Source organism: Rhamphochromis longiceps, linkage group LG22 (genome assembly GCF_057381845.1).
Source record: "Rhamphochromis longiceps isolate RC_006_pf linkage group LG22, R_longiceps_female_GT1.1, whole genome shotgun sequence".
Taxonomy (NCBI): domain Eukaryota; kingdom Metazoa; phylum Chordata; class Actinopteri; order Cichliformes; family Cichlidae; genus Rhamphochromis; species Rhamphochromis longiceps.
In genome coordinates, this window is record NC_140577.1 from 4,071,282 (window position 1) to 4,096,119 (window position 24,838).

Consider the following 24,838-nt stretch of genomic DNA (forward strand, 5'->3'; position numbering starts at 1 on the left):
GGGACCCTGACCCAGTTGTGGGACGCTCACCCACTCGCGCGACAAAACCCAATGAAGGGACGCTCGGGACACACACCCAGGGCGATTTCAAAACCGGACACTCACCGGACGCTTGGGACCCTTGGGCGATTTAACCAAAACTTCTTTTTCGGGACACTAACCCAGTTATCGCTCCACAAAGCAGCGAACTTCTCAACGCCTCACAAAATGGCGGAGACTGCACAACGACACGGTTATAGAGTCGGCCTCTTTAAACTTACTTGGCGTTGCTTAGCGTGTAATATCAGCCTGAATCCCGCCGATCGCCATTCATCGAGGAGAAAGACAGACAGCGAATCCACAGGAACTTCCTGGCTGACGTCAGTCTTTCAGCGTGCCTCCCCCCCCTCGGTGAATGCGATCCCAGGGATCCGGCATCGAAGGACCAATTAATGATAGGTTTGTAGCTTGAACCCATCCGCTGGAACGTTGAAGACAATATAATTACACTGCTAAGCAAGACACAAGTAGGCAAACTTCTTCATGGTACTCGTGCACGGGAGAGAACCGGACAAACGCCGTTCCTTCGCTTGACCCCAGTAGCTCTCGTCCGTTCTCCCATACACTGTCCTTTTATTGAGGTTACATGAATATGCATAGGTTCATTAACATACGACGTCTACATACAAACAAAGAGTACCTTGCCTGTGTGTGTGTGTGTGTGTGTGTGTGTGTGTGTGTGTGTGTGTGTGTGTGTGTGTGTGTGTGTGTGTGTGTGGGGACTGCTGATCAAAGGGTCAAACATTCTTGGTCAGGAAGAGGGTAGCCTCCCCCTCACCCTAGATGGTTCATCCTAGATAACACGGTGAGGAAGTCCTGCAGTTCATCTAAACAAAGAGCACTTAGACTAGAACAGACGCAACTACGTTAATCCTACCATAAAATAATAAGACACGGTATGACCTCTCATGCTCCCAAAGTGCTGTCTAATACACACAAAGTTTGCAGACTATCAAGGATCAAAACCTCTACCAATCTACAACTAATTACAAAACTCTAAGCATATATAAGTAAATATTTCTAAGCATAAATGACAATCAACAATACAAATCTAACAGCTCATCTCCTTGGTAGATCCCATACTTGATCGTGACTTGTGCTATGGGCTTGAAGTTGGCCTCTAGTATTGTTCAGCACATCCCCATTGAGTTCCTGATGAAGGCTCTTAGGGTCCTGTTGATCTTATATAGTTCTAGGCATTCCAGGATCCAGGTGTGGGTCCAGGATCGAGTCGTAGGCCTTCTTGTAATCAATCCAGGCAGTGCACAGGTTGGGGAGCCGGGTCTTGCAGTCTTGGGTGACTGCTCTGTCTACCAGTAGTTGTTGCTTTGCTCCTCTGGTATTCTTGCCAATTCCTTTCTGAGAGGACGAACCATCATGGAAGGACCCCTGCACAGTATGTACCACCGGCAAATAGAGAAAGTGGTTTGCATCCGGAAATCCTACCAGTGGCTGGACAAAGCTGTACCGAAGGACAAAACAGAGGCACTAATCATGTCAGCACAGGAACAAGCACAAGATCCATAGACAAGTATAACTGGATTCAGATTTTTAATGATGTAAACAACAGGTTTATAACATTAATGTATATTTGTTGCATGGTAAACTTAATTGCTTTCTTCTCTGCTCAGTATTTCCATCTAGACGTTCAAGAGAATAAAATGGAATCCAAAGCAATATGCTGCAGACTTTCCATTACTTCCACAGAAATCAGAATGTTTTCTTTGTTTTTCTTTTTTGTTTTAATTCATAAAATGACAATATTAAGTAGTTCTTGGTCTACCAGTGTTTCTGAGTGTCCAAATGTTTGATGGGTTCATTTTAAGTTTCAAAATAGACCTTAAAGACTAACGTACTAAATGCTTTAAATTGGTTATAGCAAACAAACTGGATAAGGTGTCTCATTGCTGCTGTCAGCTGGCAGTAAGCTATCAAGTTTTCACTGTCTGGTGGAATCGGTCTCACCAGTCTAACATCCGATCATGCGAGCCAACCGACAGCTAACCGGCAGTGTTACTTGAGGTGTTGAATCTACAATTCCCTCTTCAATCAGCGGGATCGTAGCTGTGGCCGCAGACATGAACCTCACAGCCAGGGCGGAGCTGACACAAGCCCCCTGCTGCAGCCCTTTCCCCTGGGTCGGATTTAGTGTCATTAACAGGTGGGCAGCAAAAATAGAAAGAGGAGGCACACACACACAGGAACACACACACACATGCAGTGAAGGGGATGGGTCTGAATGTGTGTGCTCATTTTCGCACAAGTACACTTTGAAGCTGAGACAGCCGTCCAACGCAACTGTCCATGTTAGCGTAAACAAACAGATTCACTTACAGAAGCTACAGTGTGACTGAATACCACAGACACACACACATACACACACAAACACGCACACGCGCCATCTCTTTTTCACCTCCTCCTTCAAACATGAGCACATGTTACCCCATCTACCCCCCCTCAGACGTAATACTGAGCTACTTTGACCTACACTCCCCCTCCCCTCCCCCCCTCACCCTTTCACTTTCCCCTCCCTCAATCACTCCCTCTCCCGGCCTCAGCTCGCCCTCCGTCACTCCGAGCAGAACCACACACACAAAAACCAGGTCAGCAACTTGATAATGTCATTGTTGTGATATTTGTGAGATGGCGGCGAGCGCAGTGAAGCAGGCGTGCAGCACGTGTTAAAGAGTGAAAAAGTGAGACTAATGTGTCTAATTTCAGCATGATAATTTCTGGCTGCTGAACTGTGTGAAGGGGGCTGGGCTGGTGGGGGAATAAAGCTGAACTTCAAACGTTGCCTTTACAGAGTGTTTATGGTGTTTGTTGTGTGTGCGTGTTTGTGTGGGTTCCATGTTGGCTTATTTTTGGATTCACTAAGAAAGTGAGTGAACTTGTTAAAGGTTGACGCTGGACTTTCCTGCTCATGCTTCATTGCTGCTTTTCCAGCGTGTTATATTGGATGCCTTATAAGGTGAGACCTGATTGGTTTTGATGAGTAAGGATAGCAGACTTTAATTTTTTTTTTTTTTAAACAGGTGCCCAGACACTTTACATAAGAAATATTTGAAATCAGCTACGAGCAGTTAAATATGTCAGTGATGTTTTGCTGTTGTGGTTGTGTTTGCTGTTGCTTTAGATATGGAAGCTCATAGTGACCACTTTGCACCACTGTTTTTTTGACAAATTGCCTGCAGTGTATTGTTATGTCATTTTTACAGTGTTATGTAGGCGTTATTATAGGAGTGCCAGCACAAAGACAAATGATACCACAAAATGCAATAAATGTTTGGTTTTTTTTATAAAGAGTGCTGCTGTCCTTTGCCCTCTCAGGAGCAGAGTTAACTTTAGTTTTACTTAATTAGGGGGAAAAGTTGCAGTTCTGCAACATGAATAAATCAGGCACAAAAGTGCTTTTAAACAAAAATTTAATCTTGTTAGAAAATATCTTAACACCAGAGTAATGTTACCTATTAATGCAAGATAACCATTTGAGAAAAACTATAAACTATTTTTGCATTTTCTTTTCCACTTTAGTGTAAATGTGCAGATAACACGGATGCTATATAAGAAGATATGTTGAATTTAACTGCTAACAGTGTTTGAACATGTTTGTCATTGGATAAATGTGTGTGCTAACCAGAGCTATTTCAAGTATATAATTACTTTTTCTGAGTTGTGGCTTTCTGTTACTAATCTAGGCCACACACTATGTAGAGAGCCCCTAATGTTTACAACCTAATTTGACTATTAGAACAAATTGCTTTGCAGTTAATACATTTGCACTGTCAAATCACTATAAAATTGTTATAACATTTGTAAATGCCAGTGTCATTAATGATGTCCCCAAGACACTCAAAAAGGTTCTGGTTCATAACCTGCTGATCAGCTTTTGCTGTGGAGTTTGCATGCGTCTGTTTAATTAGTGGTACTAAATTGGCCAAAGGTGAAAATACGTATGGTTGGCGCCCTGTCCAGGGTGCTCGATGTCAGTTGGGATAGGCTCAAATCCTTCTGTGCCCTGCGATAAGAGGTTTAAAAAAACTCTACTTACTGTGCAAGACACTTTCACAATCAACAGAGATAAATCACTATAATGAAGTGCATTATTATATGTAAAGGTTTAGAATTTGAAGATGTGCATTAAGTGGAGGATTTTGTCTGTTAATGTGATCATATGTTTATATTCTACTGTGTTGTTGTGGCTTATTATCTCTGTTTCACAAACCTGACTGAAAACGTCTCTAAGCCTGCACTCTGTGACTTGTTATCTTATTCACAAGGTAGATGCTGATATGAAAGTAAAATTGCGTCTTCTCCCCAGGGAACAGCTTTCATTTTTGCTAACAAGACACAGGGTTGCATGTTGTGTCTGTTGTCACCGCATCTGGGTGGAACTCAGCGGGGCATCCGCGTCATTCCCCCTCCAGAAACAAAGGGTTTAAGACTGAGTTCACTGGCGATGTGTCTGTGTGACTTCGTATCACAGAGTTTCTCAGAATAGGTAATTGGTCGTGTCTTGAACATGATGAGTATCGCTGAGGTACCACAAAGTATCTCAGAATAGATAGCAGGTTAAGATTTCACTATGCTGACTATTTCTCTATGTGCTTGCTGTCAACATCTCAAAATAGATAATTGATTTTGACACCACCATGCTAAGTGCCTTTATATTGGCTTAGTGTCCTTATGAAAAATGGAGAACAGGGCACAGATAATTATTTCTGATTTCTAGTATTTGCGAGCTCTCTCCAGTATTGTGTTCTTCCTTTTTTTAAGTGCACTGATGAAAGCACTGAATCCTGGTTATTTAATGCAGTCATTTTTTTGGCTCAAATTACAGTGGACTTTTGTTACAGAACAGCTGCTTCATGTGGGCTCAGATCACACAGGAATAGACATTTTTATGGCCCAATTAGAGTCTTGTGAACTGTTCATTTACTTTTAAGATTGAACAAATGACATTCATGAAAGTTTCTATTTTTGGAGAGTTTGACATTATTTACACCTGGGTGATATACGGATAATGAGACTTCATAATGGACTTTTATATTGTTCACTGACATAAATAACCATCTTGCTTGAGCCATGGGTCAGTCACAATGAAATGTCAAAGCTGGATTTAGTTTTATAATACAATACTTTCTCACAAATAAAACAGGTCTTCAAGAAAAAAATATTCAGCTGCATGGGATATTTTTGGTAAATGTTATGTTACCACCCCCCGAATTCTGAGATTAAAGTCAGATTTCTGAGAAAAAAGTCTGAATTCTGAAAAAAAGTTTGAATTCTGAGGAAAAAAAGAATTCAGAGAAAAAAGCCTGAATTCTAAGATTAAAGTCAGAATTCTCTGAATTCTGACTTTCTTTTTCAGAATTCTGGAAAAAAACAAACAAACAAACGAAAAAAAAACGATGCACCCGTTTTTTGTTTTTTTTTGTTTTTTTCCCCCGGTGGCCCTAATCCTGTTCCATAGTAAACATCTATAAGAAACAGTCAAAAAATCCTATGGAGTTTTTTTGTTACAGACCTGTGTAATATGTCTTTGTATGAGTTGGGACCTCTGATGAAGTTCACAATGGTTTTAGATGTAATCATTTGATTTAAATTGCTGGGTTTTTTATGAATCAAAGAGCCAGATCATGATATTACACATTTGCATTTCCTGTAATAACATTTTTTAAATTCTGCATATTTAATGCTTTTTGGTTTTTATGTCCAAAAAGATAAGAATTAGTTTATATTGACTTTGTATATGTATATTTGAGAATTCAGATTTCTGTTACTAAAATAAAATTTTATATAATAAAGCCTTTTGCAAAATGACTAGCTGACACTTTTGAATATTTCTGTGACTCTTGCATGTTTTGCACATTCTGTATGTGAAGCCTCTTTTATGATGATATAAACATATTTAATGGCTCTTACATTTTAATTCTTTGTTCCCTCTTTTCATTCTAGGAAGTGTCCTTTCTTACTCTCCTGACCTACCTCTACTGATGTTCAGAAGATACTCTTCTCAGTACATCTTCTTTAATCTGTAATCGTTTATTTTTTCCATGATGATTCACTTAGCGGTTTTGTATCTGTCATCCAAGCCACCATTTTTCCTCAGCATTCTTTTCAAGAGAAGGATAATTGGCACCTTTTCCTCCTAAAGACGTTGTATGTCTAGTTTCTGGTCCCATTCTGGACATTTTAATAGTTTTTCTTTCAATTCCTAACTAGCCATTTCCTCTGTTTTTGCTCTACTCTTAATCTTGAATTGAAGAAAAGCCCAAATCGAGTTAGACCACAGACTGGACCCTGCTCGGCTTCCTTGGTAGTTTTATATTTTCTCAAAATGTGGTCAACGTTTTTTGTGACTGACGAGGAGGGCCGCACTGTAGGCCCAGGGACCCCCGGAGTGGCTGGCGGGCCTGTACCAGGAGGACCAGCCCAGGGTGCAGGGGGTCTGGCCAGCCTGATGAGTGGACGCAGTACATTTGGTGGGAACAAGCGCCGCAGGACAACATCAACAGGACATGCCATGAGTGAGGCCCAGGAGGGAAAGGTAACTGGTTTTATATTGTGTAGATGTATGTTTATTTTCTGGATGCATGATCGTAGTCTGGAGGTAACAGAACCAATCAAATAGCTGCCTTAAGTGAAGTCAAGGTACAGGGAACACACCACAGGATCAGAAAATGGCTCGGAATATTAGAAAATACATGTTTTGAAAAGATTAATTTCAGTTATCTGACAATAAGGTGATAAAGATTAAACTGAAATGCAATCTATAGGTGTCAAATAGGTATGTGACTATGAAAAGCTATTAATTTTCCTATTTCAAAATTGTATTATTTTACTATTAGAACAATTTTCTGGCCTTGCTGTCTGTCATTCATCTGACAACATCAGGCAGTGAGAAAAAATGGGAATGGGACATATCTTTGTTTGGTCACTATAGTCATATATGTGACCAAATCATATATGATTTATGAGTAAAAAAGTCAGCATTATGTGCTTTACAGACTTAGTCTAAATAATCTAAGTAATTTTATGTAACTGAGCTCAGCCAGACACCTCTGAAAGCACCATTTTGATTCTGTGTAGTGCTGTGTGTAGGAGTGATGGGTAGGAGTCCTATTTCTATGCTGCCGTTTATTGTTTGGATGGTATGGAGGATCACAACTGACAAAATTTAAATTACAGAAATAAATCAACAAATTCATCAACACATCCTCAGTAAAATGCCCTAAAAACTACTGTTAAAAATACATTTAGAAATAAATTAATATGTGACAAACTGAAAGTGATGTCTTCATTTCATTTCATTAACTTGCTTGTTTAACTTTCAATTAAATACTCTCTCTCTCATATATATGCAGTATATTTAGTTTTATCTAAACATATTTATTTAAGATGTTTACATCCCGTTTTGTCACTACATTGAATTTGACGGTATTCAAAAGTTATTTATAAGCAATAACCTGGAAATTTATCTAATGGTGTTCTTACTGGAGGCAGTGGCAGTTACACTATTCTTTGCATGAACATCTGGTCATTTGCATAATGACAAAGAAAAGAAATAGCTCTGTCATAGTTTGGGCCTATATTTTAGGCAGTGGGGCTAGGGATATTCCTGAAGACTACTAAAAGAAATTAAAAGAAAGGTTGCCTAAAAGAGTACAAGCTGTCTGGTTTTGCCTTATATACCGCATTGCTTCAATAATCATTGCAACTAGTTCCAATTTTCCAAGCAAAATATAAAGAAATGGTACTTCAAGACTTTTGCACAATGCTGTGAATAAAATATGATATAAATGGGGCACATTAGTTAGTCTGTTTATCTTTTGTTGTGTATTAGATTTTGGCAGGTGTGGGTCCCTACCAAATAGGAATAGACTGTATAATCTGGGAATGAACGCTAACAATTAGAGACTAAAGGGCAGCGTGTAAGGGACACTGTAACTGACTACACCTCACGACTTGAGCACACGCCAGTGACAGTACATTTATGAAAAAAAAAAATCCTTACGTTAACTTAAATTGTTCTTGTTTTGTCACCAGATCAAATTAGCATTCTTTGTCACCATTGTTGGTGTAGTCCTGACAGTCCTCGGGGTCGGGACTGAGTTCTGGGTGGAGCTGGCACCGCCGAAGAGTTTCTATAACAATCAGGTGAAAGTCAGACTTTTTTCTGTTCATGAGCTATGTTGCTGTTTTCACTGATAAACAGATGTGACAGAGTGTCTTAGATATTATCTGTCCAGGGTAGAAGTAGTACGGGCTAAAGTACCAACTAAACAGTCATTTCCTTTTAGAAATGAAAGGCTGTTTGGTCCAAAGGGCAAAACCCTGTGATCGATGGCAAAAAATATTACCCCTGATTTTAAATCAACAGTCTTTGTTTTGCAGACTTGTCTGACAGCCCACTATGGGCTGTGGAAGGGCTGCACCAAGACCCTGTGGGTGTCTGATATTGACCCAGAGAGAGAGAGCTGCGGACCTGCTGAACTGGCTGGAGGTGACTTGTGAAATTACTGACTGGTTGGGTGGATGTGTGTCTAACTTTTGGATGATGGATGACTAGTCCGTCTGATGAAAAGAGGTTTGAACAGATGATTGATGGAGCAATCAGCTGACTGGACGTTTGTCAAACCGTCGAGCTTGTTGGACAGTTCAGTTTGAGGGAGAGAGTTAGAATGAAGGAGTGGTCTACCTGACTTTTTGGCTAGACAAATGATGCTTGGCTCACTGTTTGATGGCTGGCAGGCTGAATAGTCTGGCTGAGTAACTGACTGAGTCATTGTTACAGAGTGAAATGGTCCACATTTTGTTTTTGGGTCAAGTGAAGGGATACAACAGAACAAGGACAACAATATCCGGCTTCTGTTTGAGTGTCTAAACACTTGAATTTTAACTTGTGTTCATACTGCATGGGTTTTAATATATCTGTTTTAATGATTTCAAATGCTGTTCTGCCATGATGAGAGAGCGGTGCAGTGTTCAGCAGTGGTTGGCTGGGGCCTGTCTGCGTGGAGTCTGCATGTTCTCGCTGTACTTTCTTCCTATAGTCCAAAGGCATGCACATTAGATAAACAGGTCATTCTAAACTGATCATATGTTTTGATGGAAGAGTATGTGGTGGTATATGTAATCCTTGTGATAGACTGACTTGTCTAGTGTATACCGAAGCAGCAAAACAACTGTCACATTGAACTGCAAAAAACTTCAGATCTCAGAATCCCATTTTAAAATGCCAAACTTTACAGCAATAAAAGTCATGTTTACATCCTGGTATGAAAACAGCTTTGGCTCATATATACTCAGTTTGACCATCCCTTCATACTTGTGCTGTTGATCCATTAACTAATAATTAGAACACTCAAGAATTTTGTGCTTTAGTTTTGGTGAGTAAAATTCTAGTCTATCGGTGTGCTGCACCTATAGAATTTATGGATGCAGCCTGCTAATCAAGCTTGCTATCATTAGCTGATAATGAAAACCTCTAATGCAAATATGGTCTCTTCTTGCTCAAACAGCCCACAGCTGAGGCTTCAAAATGTCCAAAACAGTGCCTCAACACCAATGGACTAAAATAATACCCAATGCTCCAACTCTATGCTGTCATATACCCTACCAGTTCTCAAGCCTAATCAGGTTCTACTGATCTCACAACTTACAGTTTCAGGTGCAGGAGCAGCAGAACAAAATGAGACTGTGGGTTGGAAAACTTTGGAAACATTGTTAAAGCTATTTTGTCAAGGTGTGCTGTGTGGCAGATAGGATGAAGGACCCAAATGCAGCACTCACAGGACACAAGGGTGAACTAAAAGAGGCAGCTTTATTGCGCTGTAGCAAAAACATACTAGGAACCAAAAATCCAAAAACAGAACACTAGAAATTAATGACAAGGAACTAAGACACTGGGAATAGAGGTAGAACCCTACCAAGAACACGGAGGGGGGAAAAGCACACAGCATGGTAACGGTACAAAGCAACACTGACAGAGAGAAACACAGGGCTTAAATACAGTGAGGGGAAATGAGGGAATGAGACACAGGAGGAAAGCACAGCTGGGAGTAATCAAACGTAACAAGACAAGGGGAGGCAAAACTAGAAACACTGCACGCAGGACAGGGACTATGAAAATAAAAACATGAGACAATTCACACAGACGCTTGACACTAAGACGTGGAAACATGACAGACCTGGGAACAGAGGAAACATGAGGCACAGAGGCAAAACTGACTAGACGTGGAACACAGTAAAAAACACAGAAACAGAACAGAAAACCTAAAAACCAGAACTATAATTACCATACAACCAGAAAGCCATAATATAAAAAGTATAACTTAATTCAAAATCAGAAACACTGAATGACCAGACCCAGGACCAGGACATATTTGCAGTATCGCTCCTATTTTCCATGACTCACCTGTATGAACTCCTCTTTTTGCTAAATGATTCGTATAAAAGAACAAAATTGAGATTTTGGACTGAGGAGTCCACAGAGACATCTCTGCATCTTATCAGAGAAGAGATCTCTTTGATTATCATCAAGTGAGAAAGCTTTACAGGGTAATGGGGGTGCAGTAAGATTTTTTGAACATGTGGAAGGAATGAATATGAAGCTGAAACAAGTAAAATTCTTGGCCTGCACCCTGCATCAGGAAAAAGATTCACTGTCAAAGAACAAAACAAACCTTCTTTTATGTTATAGACTCCTTTAAATTGCTAAACTACAATGTTAGAAACTACTGGAACATAGTAAGTGCAGTACACGTGTTACAAAGTCAAACACCCTGCAGAACATCATGGGCAGTAGAACAATAAATGCAATATGTGTCATTTGCAAACGAGCCGATTCTTTGTAGCAAACATCAAAAGCGAAACAACTTTTAACCGCTCCTGCTCAGCTCTGCTGAGAATCTTCTTTATTTTGCTGGGCACACCAAGCAGACCAATCACATGCAAAGACAGGCAAGGATCATAACATTATGTAAAAGAAGCAAGAAGGCAGAGGTTCAGGAGACAACGAGTGCAGCGGTACAGGCAAGAGACAGAGAGACGAGGAGATGAATTTGAATTCAAGGCTAAAGAAACGAGCAAAATGCAAAAGTAAGATAACTCGGAACTGCTAAATTAGGCTAAAATACAATGCTCTGAATGAAGGGCCATTTAGCCAGGCTTTTCTAAGGGAGCCGAGTCAAAAGAGCCAAATCTTTGAAAAGAGCTGGACCACCCATCACTAATATAATATACTCTCATTTTGATCATTTTTTTCTTTTTATATGGTTACATGGATGGTTAGATTTACCAAGGTTTAATTCTGCTTAAACAAAGATATTATGTAGCCATATTGAGATGTCACATAGCACTAATAGTGACGCATACATGCATTCTGAAAAAGCTCAGTGATTCCATTTATGAATGTATGGAGTATAATTTGAGATAAAATCTCCTCTTAATATAATATGGATGTATATAAAGTTTAGCTTTTAGTCTATACTACAACTTTCAATAAAAACTCAAATATTTATTCATTCACAGATTTATTTATTCGAAGAACATGAAAAACAGCAAGTTGCTGAACCCAAACCTCAGAATTTAAAAATGATCATCATTGAATTTTTAGATTTTAGCTCATCCAGTCAAAGGACTGATCAGTATATACCACAACAATGTGTCCATCCATCCGTCTGTCCACAGTTCAGGAGACCTGCTACTCCACCTACAATATTGTCTTCACCCATTCTGTGTTCAAGGTCACATTTACAGGCAATAACCTGGGAACTGATGGATCATGAGTCAGATGAACTGCTACATCACTGACTGTTCTGACTTTCCTGCTTTATTAAGATCCTTTATCCAATTTAAATGTGAGATGTTATTTTAGGGGTTTTCTTCTTAGCCAGACACTGATGATGGAAATGCTGGCCCACAAATTCCTTTGGGGATTAAAGTGTACACATGTTCTGTGGTCAATGAAAGGAAAGTCCAATTATTGCCTGACTGGCCAGCTACAGCGAGCCTTTATTTGTTGATGGGATTTGAATTCTGTCAATTGGGATTTTAGAGTGCTGCAGTGTTCGCTGAAACTCTTATAGCTGCGGCAGCAGAAAAAAAAGAGACCAAGCCAGAACACTGAGGATGCGGCTTTGATCACACTAATTAAGAGTGATGTGTGCGCGTGTTGTGCATGCTCGTGTTTGCCAATGCACAAGGGAACAGATAGAGGTGTCACAATCTATTTGACGGCCAATTTCTAATTACTGTAACACATCATCAAGAAGGCAGAATACAAATTGCGCAGGAAGCATTGGGTTGTCACCTTGAGCTTGTCATTGACGTTCACGGCTGATTATGTTTGATGGAGAATAATTGAAACCAAAGCATCCAGGGGTGGGACGAGGAAGAGGATGTGGGGATGTGGCTTCTTGAATTTCAAAAAGATGATCAAGATAATTTGCAACTACAGGAGATTACCTGTCAGTGTTCATGTCACTTATAGCGATTTGTCTTTCGCTCTCCTTTTGTCTCCTGCAGAATCAAACTGCACGTACTTCAAGTTTTTTACTACAGGGGAAAATGCTGTGATGTTTCAGAAGACGACACAGAAAAGTGAGTCACTTAGGCTCTTTCAGCTGCCCACTCCTCTCTTTTCTTTTTTCTCCACTTGTACCTCTCACTGACCCCACCCCCTCCCCCTTTCACCTGTGCCCTCTCTGCCCTTTCATCTTTATCCTCTCTTATCCTGCCATCACCTTTCCCATGATCTATCCCTGTATTTCTCTGTCCCATCGTTTTCTCTGTGTCTCCCTTCACCTCCTTGCTACGCTCTTTCAGGTTGATCATTGTCTGCTCCCCGAGTGTTTGAAATGCATTCCGCCTACGCTGCGTTCAAGTGCCTCCGAGCTGCTGTCTAACCTCCCATTTCACTGGCAGTTTCATAATGTATTAAGATCACACAGCGCCATACACTGAATGAAGAAAGACGCACGTACATTAAAAACTCATTGTTCACTGGTGCCACATCATTGTCACGCTATAAGCCTCAATCTAGTGATTTAAAGTCGCCACGAGTATGAAAAATAATTCATTTGGAGTCTAATTCAAAATCCATACACCTATCCAAACCTTTTACATCTGAAGATGATTGTGTTATTGGAATAAAAGCACTTTCCAAGACATCCAACATGCCATTTACATCTGTAGCATCGGTGGTTTTGGAGGGACTGAAAATTGTTCAACACAAAAATTTTCTGTTACATTATCTGTAGCTCTGTAGCTAGCAGAGAAAGTGCTGTCTTCTTTTTTGGCAGGATATATGTTGTCAGAATCCAACAAATAAGATGACCCTAAAATTTCTATCTTTTCCCAACTTTATCGCACTACTTTATATTCTGTCTCTTATAGCAGTGGTCTCCAACCAGTGGACCATGGACCAGTCATGAGTTGAGGCTTGGGTGTGAAATTTATAGTTTTCAGGGTTTTTATTGATTTGTATCGTTATTTCTTTTATCGTTAACTCGCTTTCCCTGGGTCTTTTTCTGTGTGTTATGAATAGATGTTCTTTTTTTTGGTACTGGTTTAATTTTTGTTGTATTTATCTGCTACACCTTAAAGGCCAGTCCATGAAAATATTGTTGGACATAAACCAGTGTATGGCACAAAAAAGGTTATGGACCGCTGTCTTATAGTTAAAATATATATATATAATATACACATTTTCAACTCAAATGTGTCTTCAGTGTAATCTATGCAAAACAATTTCTGCAAATAAGTAGAATCAAATATCACCTATAAACAAACATTTTTTTATTACTACAAGCTTTCTTATTTGCATTTGTATTCCACCTGAAGTCTAATCAAATTTAGAAAGCTCTGGTTGTGTTCATGTAAATGAGTCCATGTGCAGCGCAACTGAGGAAATAAATTTGCCAAAACCTAAACTGTCCAATGACATTTTAGCATTCATAAACAATGACTGGCACATGGAAGAGGAAGTCTTGGCCTGGATATCAGCTGGTTTTACGGGAAAGGTCAAAATACTAACTTTTATCTCCAGAATCTAAATGAGTGTATGCTAGCCAAGGGTTTTCCGATTTTGTGTTCAACCTAACTTGTGTCACTGTTCATGTGGACGTAGTGCTTTCAGTGGGAGAAACGTTTCATCACTCATCCAATTGACTTCTTCAGGCTCAGCTGCAGGTTTCCCCAACCTTAAAAACAGTACATTTGCACATTGACTGAAACCAGCCCACTGAATGAACAATGGGCTGTGAGGTCACTTGGATGAGTGACGAAACGTTTCTCCCACTGAAAACGTTACGCCCGGATGAACAGAATCAACCTTTTAGCGTTTACTTACCTGGATGATTGAGCATGCCCCAAAACATGAATTTAAGATTTAGTTTGGGTATACAGTCACAATGTTAGTTGAGCATTTATTACAACAGAGTGATTCACAAACTGGAATGTTAAGCAGCTTTTATTTGAGCAAGCTCCTGAAACCTCATGCCTTAACATGGAAGCTGTGATTTGCAACATGGGATCATTCCCATTGCTAATTTTTCATTAGTCAAACCAAACTGCGTACAAAGCTGCTTTATCATTCCTACTGGAAATCATTTGCAATTTGTTACTGTCATTCCTCAACTGTGTCACCCCCGTCATTAGTGAACTGGCTAATTGTGTATATTTTTTCCATGAAATAGACTCCTACTAACACAAATATAAAATGGTTTACGTATCATTTGTTCAACCTTGCTACGAGCTGTTACACACGAAAGCCCTGTCCGCATTTAAAGCGATTTACTCGTCATGCATCGCTTTGTTGCTGACAGTTGATTGCTACAGAACAAGGCGCCAGTTGTGTATGTAACCATCTAATGTTTTTACCACTTCATCATTTCAGTCAGTGGTATCCTCTCTGGTAGTCTTCTTCTGTGCTGACACCCCCTAATGCTATGCTACAGCAACATTACAGTGAGACAAAAACAATGGCGGCATTTAAAAGGCAGCAGCTGGTTACAAACTTGTCCGCTCTGTCTTTTAGATACGATACATTTTTCCCTGTTGAACACAGAAATAAATGAACCACCTTTTGATCGAGTTCTGTCCAAAATCCACTTATATTAACACCGTCATTATTCCCTATGTAGATCTGAATGTGGCAGCAGCAATGTTGGCCCTATTCAGCCTGTTTCTGATGGTGATGGGCGCCATCTGCATCACTATGGCTCTCAGTAAGGAGATCCTGTTTTTCCTTAAACCAGCATCTGTATGCTTCATTCTGTCAGGTCAGTAAAGGTGGCAGCAAAGTTACCCTCACAAAGGCAAATTTATCCAAAACTATACCTCTCACAGCTCGTTCTGGTTCCTCCATCACAGGTGTTCTGGTGCTCCTGTCCCTCTTGGTTTTCCACCAGTCTGTTTTGGCTTTTCTTGCCAGCAATCACACAGTTCCTCTCCACCATGAGCTCTCCTGGTCAGTATCGTGTATTGGCTGTGCGGGGGCTGTCCTCATCGTGGGTGGGATCCTCTTCCTGCTGTTGGCGTTGCCCTACAGCCCCTGGCAGAAGTGCCTCCCTCACAAGGACAGCAGTAGCTAGTGGACTGGAGGTGATGGTGCATTTTATCTGCCCCTCTTGTAAGGGGGAGGGTGCAGAGAAGTGAGGAGGTTTCCCAGAGATGTCTTACCAAAGAGATAGCTTTTTCTGTTGACTTAGAGCAATTTTGTTAAAAGAGTCGCTGGTTTTACTTTAGTTACTGCATTTACCAAAATATGCCATTATCGTATCCTAATTTAGTAAAAAATAGCTTTAATTTCTTTCTGTTGCACAACAAGCCATTAATTTACAAAGAATGTGGTGACCTTATTGCTCAGATGTGTGTGGGAAACACTTCTGTATTGTCTTACTAATGATCTTGCAGGGTTTAGAGGCTATTGTTGTTAATAATTCAAAAATGATTTAAAAAAAAGAAAAGAAAAATTTTGTTCCTTCCAACTTTTTTTTTTTAATATTCATGATTTTCATCCCTCTACTTAAACTCACTACTTATTTAAGAATTTGCTGAAATGCCAATTAAAATATCTGCCACCTTCACTGCTAACATTTTTATGATGCTCGACACATATTAAAATGCTTTCCAGTTAATTTATCTCCTTATTTATTATTCACACAGCTAATTCACCCATTAGCTAATAAGCTTTTAAAATGACTTTTGTTCTGTGTGTTTACTCTGAGAAAGGTTCTGCTCATAGATGCACAATTGCACAAGCCGAGAGCATTCAGCAGTTAAATGTTGTGTTAATGTCACTCTTGTTTTACCCCAAATACATTTACTGTGGCTACGCTTCGATAGCTTTCTCATTTTCTTTTAAAAAGCTGCCTTTCTGCTCAGGTAACGATGTGACCACACCATCATCAGAACTGTGTGCTGACTGCCAATTTGAGAAAGTCATAAAGTTTATTTTTAGTGATGTGTGAAAAAAAACAACCCTGATTGCCTTTTCTCCCGCAGAGCTCCTTTATTATTGCTATGATGTTTTTTGTTGATCCTTTGTGTATATTGAGATTATTTCGAATTACCTGCATAACCATGTATGAGCCCGTCTTCTTGAAATTACAATTATATGCATTTAATTCAAAACAAAATCACTTTTGTAAATTTAAAAAGAAAAAGCTGCTAAATTGTGTATTTACTGACAAAAACTTGTCAGTAAAATATAATTGTTACTGGGCTGTATCCCTCTGAATTGGATAAGCAGAAGAAAATGGACGGTACATGCTTTTAAAATGGTTTTCAGTTATATTTTTTAAAAGCCAAAAAGGGATCATGTTGCGGGTTAGCCATGAAGCTTCTGCAGCACTAAATAATGCTGATATGATTCAATATCACTATTGCTACTTGGTTCACTGGAAAACATTAGAATTTCTGCAGTAATCAGAAATGGAAATTATAATAAGATCAAAGCTTGTTTGAGTATATTTTCAAGGTCATATATGAGCTTACAAAACTTTCCATATATTTGGCTGATAAAATAAATGATCACAATTCACTGTGTTCAACGTATAAATATAACTTCAAGGAGACAGGTCCATCCTGTTGTAATATTGTACCAGTACATATACATGTATTTATATATATATTTGGCTGTTATAAATGTAGCGTAACACTCCTGTCTTGTCATCTTCATCACATGCAGATACAAGAACACTGTAAGAACAGTATTGGTTTGACATTTTAAATGTAAGTACAGAGGGGACTACACAGTCCTGCAGAAGCTGCACTGTGTTAATCAGCTGCCAGGTTTTTACCTTCAAGGTTTTTCTCGGATGATTTCTGTTAAAACAAAGTGCTTCTCTGCCTGAATGAAGGGTGAACTGTCGCTGCAACTTTTTTGAACTGAATCGACTGAGTATGAATGAGTTCATTTCATTATTAAACATCACATGAATATTTAATGTCATCCTCTATCAGGTTCCATTTTTCTCCTATTCTGCACTCTCAACACGTTCTTGGCTTACAGTCGCTGCCTCCACTATCGCTGCTTTTATGAACTGTCCCACTTTACACCTCATAACTGAACTGTTAACTACATGCTCTATTTCATACTTTTTCTTTGGGTTCTGTTCATTGGAATCTCATCAGATTAAAATGCTGTGTAATATTGCAGAAGTATTATTCTGTATTTTGAATAAAAAACATGCTTTGAGATTAAAACCTGAAGTCTGGCATATACTGTACACCAGGATGTTTGAGTAGATCAGACCTGTCCTTGTCCATCTCGCTGCATCTAAATGATCAGGTGTGTAAATGTTTGGTGGGTCACAATTTGTTTTTTGTTTTTTTTTACAAAATTGGCTCTGCTTGGCACAACATAACAAAGATGTGTTGTGCCACAGTGAGTTTTTTTTTTTTTTTTACCAGTATGTTTGGTTCACAGTAGGGGTGTGATGATATATGGGTACTAATGATATTTGTGTATGTAAAAATGAAATATTTATGGAATTTTAACACATATGATTATATTCTGGGCGATCCATTGCTAAATAACTAAATAACAGGAGCACTACTGGATTCTCTCAAACCACCATTTGTCATGGAAGCCTGTCACTAAGCGCTATGATGTAGCCTCAGCTTATTTACACATTTTATGGCTGGCTAAAGTTTGGCCGGCAGCTTCTCTCACACACCTGGAGATTCAGTTCTCACAGCAAACATCCTTAGTGGGACTGAGTTACTCACACAGGTGCAGTTTGGCTGTCATGGTGTTGCTGAGGAGACGAGCAAACTGCTCAGGACTAAATTCCTAATTTATTCACAGATTAAATTACCACTCCTGTCCCTATCTCAGCTCTGAGTGTTTAAGCTAACCCTAGCTGCTACATTAAATGATGCCACTCTGCCCTGCACCTCACATACACTCGCAGGTGTGTCTACACTTTGTGGATGTGATGATACACTTTTTGCTCTGTGTTAGCTTCATGGTGCTTTGGTATAGGTATGATGCCAGTGACATTTGTATAACATACACTTATACTTTGACATTATTTTGCATCATCAACAGTAGGACATGCATTTTTGTGACTACTTTATATGTGCAGGCATTGCACAGTGGAGCAGAATCCACTATGTGTGATCCACAGGAGATCCAGAGACCAAACAGCAATCTGCAGGCTACAAAGACTGAAGATGGTTCAACTGGTATTTTTCATCATTCATGGGGTTGTGAATTTGTGACCCGGGGTTAAACTCCCCACTTTTCTTACATATCACATTGTACCCCCTGCAGCTATGTCCTCCTCTCCAAGGTAAAATTCAAGTTGAAGGGCCAGTGTCTTGATACAGTCCCCAGCTGGCGTTCCAGCATGTCCTCTGGGCAGTGCATGATATGCATTCAGAACAGGACTTCAAGCAAGCATTTTGCAAGTGACAGGAGCACTTCGAGCAGTGTATCATTGCTACCTAATACGGCATGTGTTTTCTTTTTATAGGCACAGTCAATACTTTTCGATTCCACCTCGCATACGCAGGTGTGTGACAAACGTAAGTTGTAAATGTAGTTCAAGTGTCAACTAGATGACACTATGAGTAAGGTAATAAAGTTGCCTTAAAGTCTATATTTATCCTGCTGCTGAGTTCACAAAGAGACATATAGATACTGTACATATGAAATAAAAATCACAAAATTATCAGCTGAATCTTATTAGTCAGTAAAGGCAAAAGTTAGCAGGTGAAGATCCAGTTCTGAGTCTTTATTAAGATTTCTTCTTCCTGGCATTTTGGAAAAGAACAACAGGAAGTAAAAGTCTGGAATTTATATAGCACGATTCAATATTAGTTAGCACAGAAGGTACTTTAAACTGTAACTCACAGTGATTCACAATTTCATACATTCAAAGATACTAATTCATAGATTCAACTATACTACTCAAAGGTTATTTAACCTCATGTGAATTGAGCACAAGTAATCTGACTGTCAGGTTAATCCATAAAATATGAATTTTCCTAATGTGTCCTGTAATCTTTAGATGTATGCCACACAGAGCCTTTAGCTCACATTCTGATCTTAAATTCAGTGGAAACCAGAGAATTGTGAATAATATTAGCACTGTTATCAGCTGGGTTTTGGATTGCACTCAGTCTTCACTACAGCTGCTTTCTTTGTAATAAGGAAAAGGAAAACTCAAAACATCTCTTCAAAGGATATTCCTACTTATTGCACATGAATATTTTTTTAATCTTGATATTTGAACAAATTTGACTTATTAAGACAGCAAACTGTAAAGAACTGCAGAAAATGAGAAAAGAGAAAGAGTGCAATGACATATAACAAAGGTCCCCGGCTAAATTTGAACTCTGAACATTTCAGTTGCATGTTACATGCTGTTATATGATACAGTACACATTTAGACGGCCAGAACACCATCTAAATCACCTTCTTCACATCAGCAACTACTAACATATCCAACATTATCCTTTTACATTTTATTGAATTTGTAAGTGTAAAATAATCCGGTGTTATTACTTTCAAATCAAACAATTATCCTATGCTCTTTGGCTAATGGCAGATGGTTATGGAACAACACTCTGGATCACTGAAGGATACCATTAAAACGTGCAGGGATAAGAATGGTTTTTGAGTGCATTTTCATGCAGCATGTACAAATTGCTCAGATCTGGATTTTCAGAACCCCGCACTGCCTTCATCACTGGTTCAGTTCTTGTTATCATGCTCACGGCACAACTCTGTCACCATGTTGACCTCCTTCCAGGCTCGCGTCTCTCTGAATGGTCTCCCACGCTGTTTGGCTGCGACCTCCTGGCTAAAAATAAACTGTGGCTAATAGGACTGACGTAGCAGGAGAAACACAAACCTGGAGACGAGCTGTGCATGCAAACACACTCAAATTTATTTGTTCTGAGACACATTTACACACTGGATCTCTTCTCTGCGTGGTGCACAGATTTGATGATACACGTGGTACTCACTGGGTGAGCACAGTGTGAATCGGGTTTAAACTGAACCCCTGGCATCGTGCATTCCTGACATCATCCAATCCACTTTACTGCACCACAGAGAATCAAATTATCATCCTGAGTTTAATAGGAGAAGCTATAAAGTGAAGCAAGCACAGATAGCCTAAACTTTTAGAACTACAACTTTTCTCATTGCGTCGGCAGTCTGCACCAGGCCCTGCGCATTTTCATCCTCCCCTGATTTACAGTACATAGTGTTTTACATTTAAACACCTGCCACTCATGTTCAGTCAACGTCTGAGGAACCCTGGAGATAATCAGGCCCCTCCAAATTGGCCAATGTGCCTGTCATTAACAAACTGGACTCAGTTTTCAGCTTGAGTTGTAGTTTTCCATTTTTGATATTACCTTTGCCTAGGTTATGTTTTCATTCTGATCTTGTTAGTTACTAACTTTTTTCTTTCCATCCTATGTTCCGCATGCCAAGTCTGAGTTTTTTCTTTGTCTTTACTTGGGCTTATCAAGCTCATGTGTCTTAGTCTCTGTGTCAGTGTTAGTTTCCTGTTTCCTCAAAGCTCCATAAGGAAAACCAACTTAAGTCTTAAAGTTCACCAATCTAATTAGGAAGCACCCAGGGTGTGACTGAGGGAAAGGATTGGACTATCGAAACACACATGAGGGTAACCAGGGAAATGGAAATCGGGGGAAACGAGATGTTGCGCAATCAACGTAATCATACACAAGTAATAAAACTACAGATAAGACAGGTAAAGCAGGAAGTAACAAATGAAAGATGACACAAAGAAACACTTAGAGGAGGCTCGCAAAATACACCGAGATACAAGGAATCAGTTATTAACAGAGATGGGTAGCAACGTGTTACTGTAATCTGATTACTTTTTCAAGTAACGAGTAAAGTAAGGGATTACTATTGCAAAAAAGTAATTAGATTACCGTTACTTCCCCGTAAGCACGCTGATTCACTGCGTCACGAAACCGTGATTTCGTTTGTGAGAGTGTCTCATGACAATGAGATAAGCGCATGCGACGTTCGTGGTAACAGACGTGTGCAGATCAACAATGGATAATATATCGAGTACGGGAGAGAGTACAACTGTGCAGCGTTTAAAGCATGGATGTACTCACATTACTTTGAGTTTGATTCCATAAAAAGTGACAAAAACATTGGCGTCCGCTGTAGACTGTGTGGGAAGAAAACATCTTTTTACAGCAAAACCCCCTAAACTTCTGAGCGAGCAGCGAGCACGCTGCCGCAGGAATGTGACATTCACAGAGAAACCCCCGGATCCTCGCACTGACATGACCGCTGTGCAAATGGGCAAAGCTCCACCAGTCCCACTCCTGCTAAACAGGTGAAAATAGAAGTAAGAGCGACAGGACTTAGTGCCGCTGAATCTTTGATTTTATTATTATTTATTTTTTGTTGTGTTTTACTTGCATCTATTTGAAAGAGTGAGTGTAAACACAAAACATTATTTTACTTATATGCTGGAATATGCCGAAAATAGTTTAAATCTTAAAACATTTCGTCAATTCAAAGACTGTTGCATATAATTTAATTTTTGCTAGATGCTATGTGCATAAAGTTAAAAGATTAAAACTAATAAAACAATTTTAAAAAGAAACTTTTTCATTTGATTCAATTTTATACGATGGATCATGCAGAAAAAGTTGGGCTGAAAGGTCTGTTGCTTTATTACGTATTCAGGTATCATGTTTTTAAAAAGTAACTAAGTAACTAATGAATTACTCTTGAAAATAAGTAAAGTAACAGGATTACTTTTTGGAGAAGTAATCAGTAATTAGTTACTAATTACTTTTTTCAAATAACTTGACCAACACTGGTTATTAAAAAGTAAATAAAATGGTAAATAGAAACTGCATTTCAGAAGTGGCAACACAGGAATATCTGTGAAAACAGGGCGAAATCTCCATGAAGTTATTCATCACAGTGCTGTCACAAAGCTCCTTGTCCCTGTCATTTGTACTGAGATTCAGTCCCATGTGGCCCTGAATCATTGCACCCTTTTAAATTATCCTGTTATGAGCCCAGCCTATCCACCTTTTAAATTATTCACAGTAGGAGCTCAACATGTTTTGAATGTTCAAACTTTAATGCCAAATGAAAACTCTGTGGAGAATCAGATTTAAGCCACAACCTCCAATAGCGATTCACATGCCGTGTCATGGAATCTACCAGAAAGAAAACACAGTGCTCTAATAAACTGAAATCTCCATAAGTGAAGAGTGCACTCAGTGAAAACTGATATTAGGCTCTCAAATATCTGAAGCTTTATTGGTTTGAATTCAGACCAGAAGTGTGTGGGAGAAGTTAGTTGGACATTCCTCTCTGGTGTCTCTACAATTACACATGACCATGCAGCCCAGTGGGCCTTTAAACGAAAGGAAGGGAGGGAGGACCCAAATGCAGACTCCAGGGCACAAAAGGTAAACTAAAAAAAAACCAAAAAAACAGCTTTATTGTTGAACACAAGGAAAACCAACATTAACTAAACTGAGAATACAAAATAAACTAGATGGGCCGGCAAGCTGGTAGACAGAAACACACAGTGAGGAATGAGGGAGATCGTGACACAGGACAGAGGGAGACCCGGACATAAATACACAGAAGGATAACAAGGAAGTGAGAACACACGGGGAACACAGCTGACATGAATTAACATGACGCCACAGGGGAAGCAGAACAAGACACACCGAACATGGAAACATGAGACATTCACAATAAAACAGGAAATGGAGGAACACAAGACTGAGTTTGACAGACAAGTGGAGGAAAGGCAGACAAGAGGGAGCAAGGGAACACTGGAGAGCGAGAGGAGACATGATGGGCTGGAAACAGAATGGAAGACAAGGAAGGAAACAAGACCCAAGGGCTCACACAGGATACATAAACACCGACAGAAAACGAGAGAGACACAGAGAGCAAAGACACAAGAGGGAATCTAATAATCAAGAATCCAAACAGGGAATAACAGAAACTCACAATAGAATGACTAAAACTATAAATGAATATAAACCATAATACAAAATATTACTAGAACACAAGAAACTGAAAATGCTGGGTGAAAGCACCCAGACCCATGACATCATTTAAGGGTTCTTCTTCTTGTTCTTAATCTGCAGCACATTTTTAACAAATTTCACTTGTTGCACAGCTGCTTTCCTATCACAGTATCACACTAGACTTTGCTGAGCTCCTGAGAGCGACCCATTCTTTTACCAGTGTTTGCAGAAGCATCTCCAGGTGCTTGATTTTATGCAACTGCAGCTATGGAAGGGAATTCAATGTTTTGGATGGGTGAGTGAATACTTTTGGCATTATAGTGTAGCTAGGACGGTCACCTCACCATCAGGAAGTTTGGATCCACCTGCAGGTTGGGGCCTTCCCGTGTGGAGTTAGCTTGCTCTTCCTAAAACAATGAATCAATCAATCAAACCATGCTGAAACCTTTTTACTTTCTTGGAAATATATAGTTTTTGTGACTCTTTAGTTTGACCAGTACCATTAATGTATTTGTGCTGATGTTAGACATTTGGATAAGTAAAGGTCACACAGTTTGAAGAACACTTTACGTTAAGATGTACCGGCTTTTGTGACCTCTGGCTAATTTTATAAGCTTAACTAAACTCCTTCTCTCTTGCCTTCTTGCAGCCTGAGAAGTATTTTTGCTGCCTTTCTTTTGTTTATTTTGTTTGTTTGTTTGTTTTTTATATGTTAACTGGTTAATCATACTTGTTAGATTCCACCTTGACTTGTGGTGTAATATTTGGGGTGTGAGTGTCTGGGATAATATTTATTTCTGGAAGAGTTTACTTCTTTGCGCCCCCGAGGTTGTGTAGATTTCATTTTGCATGGGCTTGTTAAGTGATGTGTTGAATATTAAGGGTGAGGGCTGCCAGGTTCAAAGAGATTCCCCACATGAATGAATATAACCTATAATTAGGTTTCACTGCATAATGAAATTCTTGTTAATTACATGTCATATCTTAGCTGAAATATGTACCTTTAAATTTACAGTCTTTAAAAAATGTTTGTAGATATACATTTTAATAGTTTTTTTTACACATTAGAAAAGAAAATCATGCTGTCATCGCTGTGGACCGGCTCTACGTGGACGGACAGCTGTACCGCGACCCCGGCACCACACCGTGGTTATACTGACTGCACTCCAGATAAGAACCCGCTACACTCTTTTCTTATTCATTCACACTTTCTCCTTTAAAATGTGTTTAACCTAGTAATATCAGTAGGATGTCATAGCAGATATAACACCGTCACCCT

At 39.4% G+C, this 24,838-nt stretch overlaps 1 protein-coding gene and 1 long non-coding RNA gene across 3 annotated transcripts; one reads left to right on the forward strand and one right to left on the reverse strand.

Moving 5' to 3' along the window:
* Window positions 1-513: 513 nt before the first annotated feature.
* On the reverse strand, window positions 514-15,500 carry LOC146643162 (uncharacterized). Its single transcript, XR_014909203.1, has 2 exons — window positions 15,385-15,500; window positions 514-1,501 (listed from the first exon to the last, which is right to left on the reverse strand). It is a non-coding gene; the product is annotated as an uncharacterized LOC146643162 (long non-coding RNA).
* On the forward strand, window positions 2,587-17,787 carry cacng6a (calcium channel, voltage-dependent, gamma subunit 6a). 2 transcript variants are annotated; one of them, XM_085395101.1, is made up of 7 exons: window positions 2,587-2,642; window positions 5,998-6,589; window positions 8,089-8,199; window positions 8,437-8,545; window positions 12,571-12,645; window positions 15,189-15,326; window positions 15,418-17,787. In XM_085395101.1, the coding sequence occupies exons 2-7, from the start codon at window positions 6,380-6,382 to the stop codon at window positions 15,636-15,638; spliced, it is 864 nt and encodes a 287-aa protein (XP_085251227.1). In that variant the 5' UTR covers window positions 2,587-2,642; window positions 5,998-6,379; the 3' UTR covers window positions 15,639-17,787. The 2 variants fall into 2 exon arrangements, with proteins under 2 accessions (XP_085251227.1, XP_085251228.1); XM_085395102.1 differs by lacking the exon at window positions 2,587-2,642 and adding an exon at window positions 2,862-3,010.
* The last annotated feature ends 7,051 nt before the right edge of the window (window positions 17,788-24,838 follow it).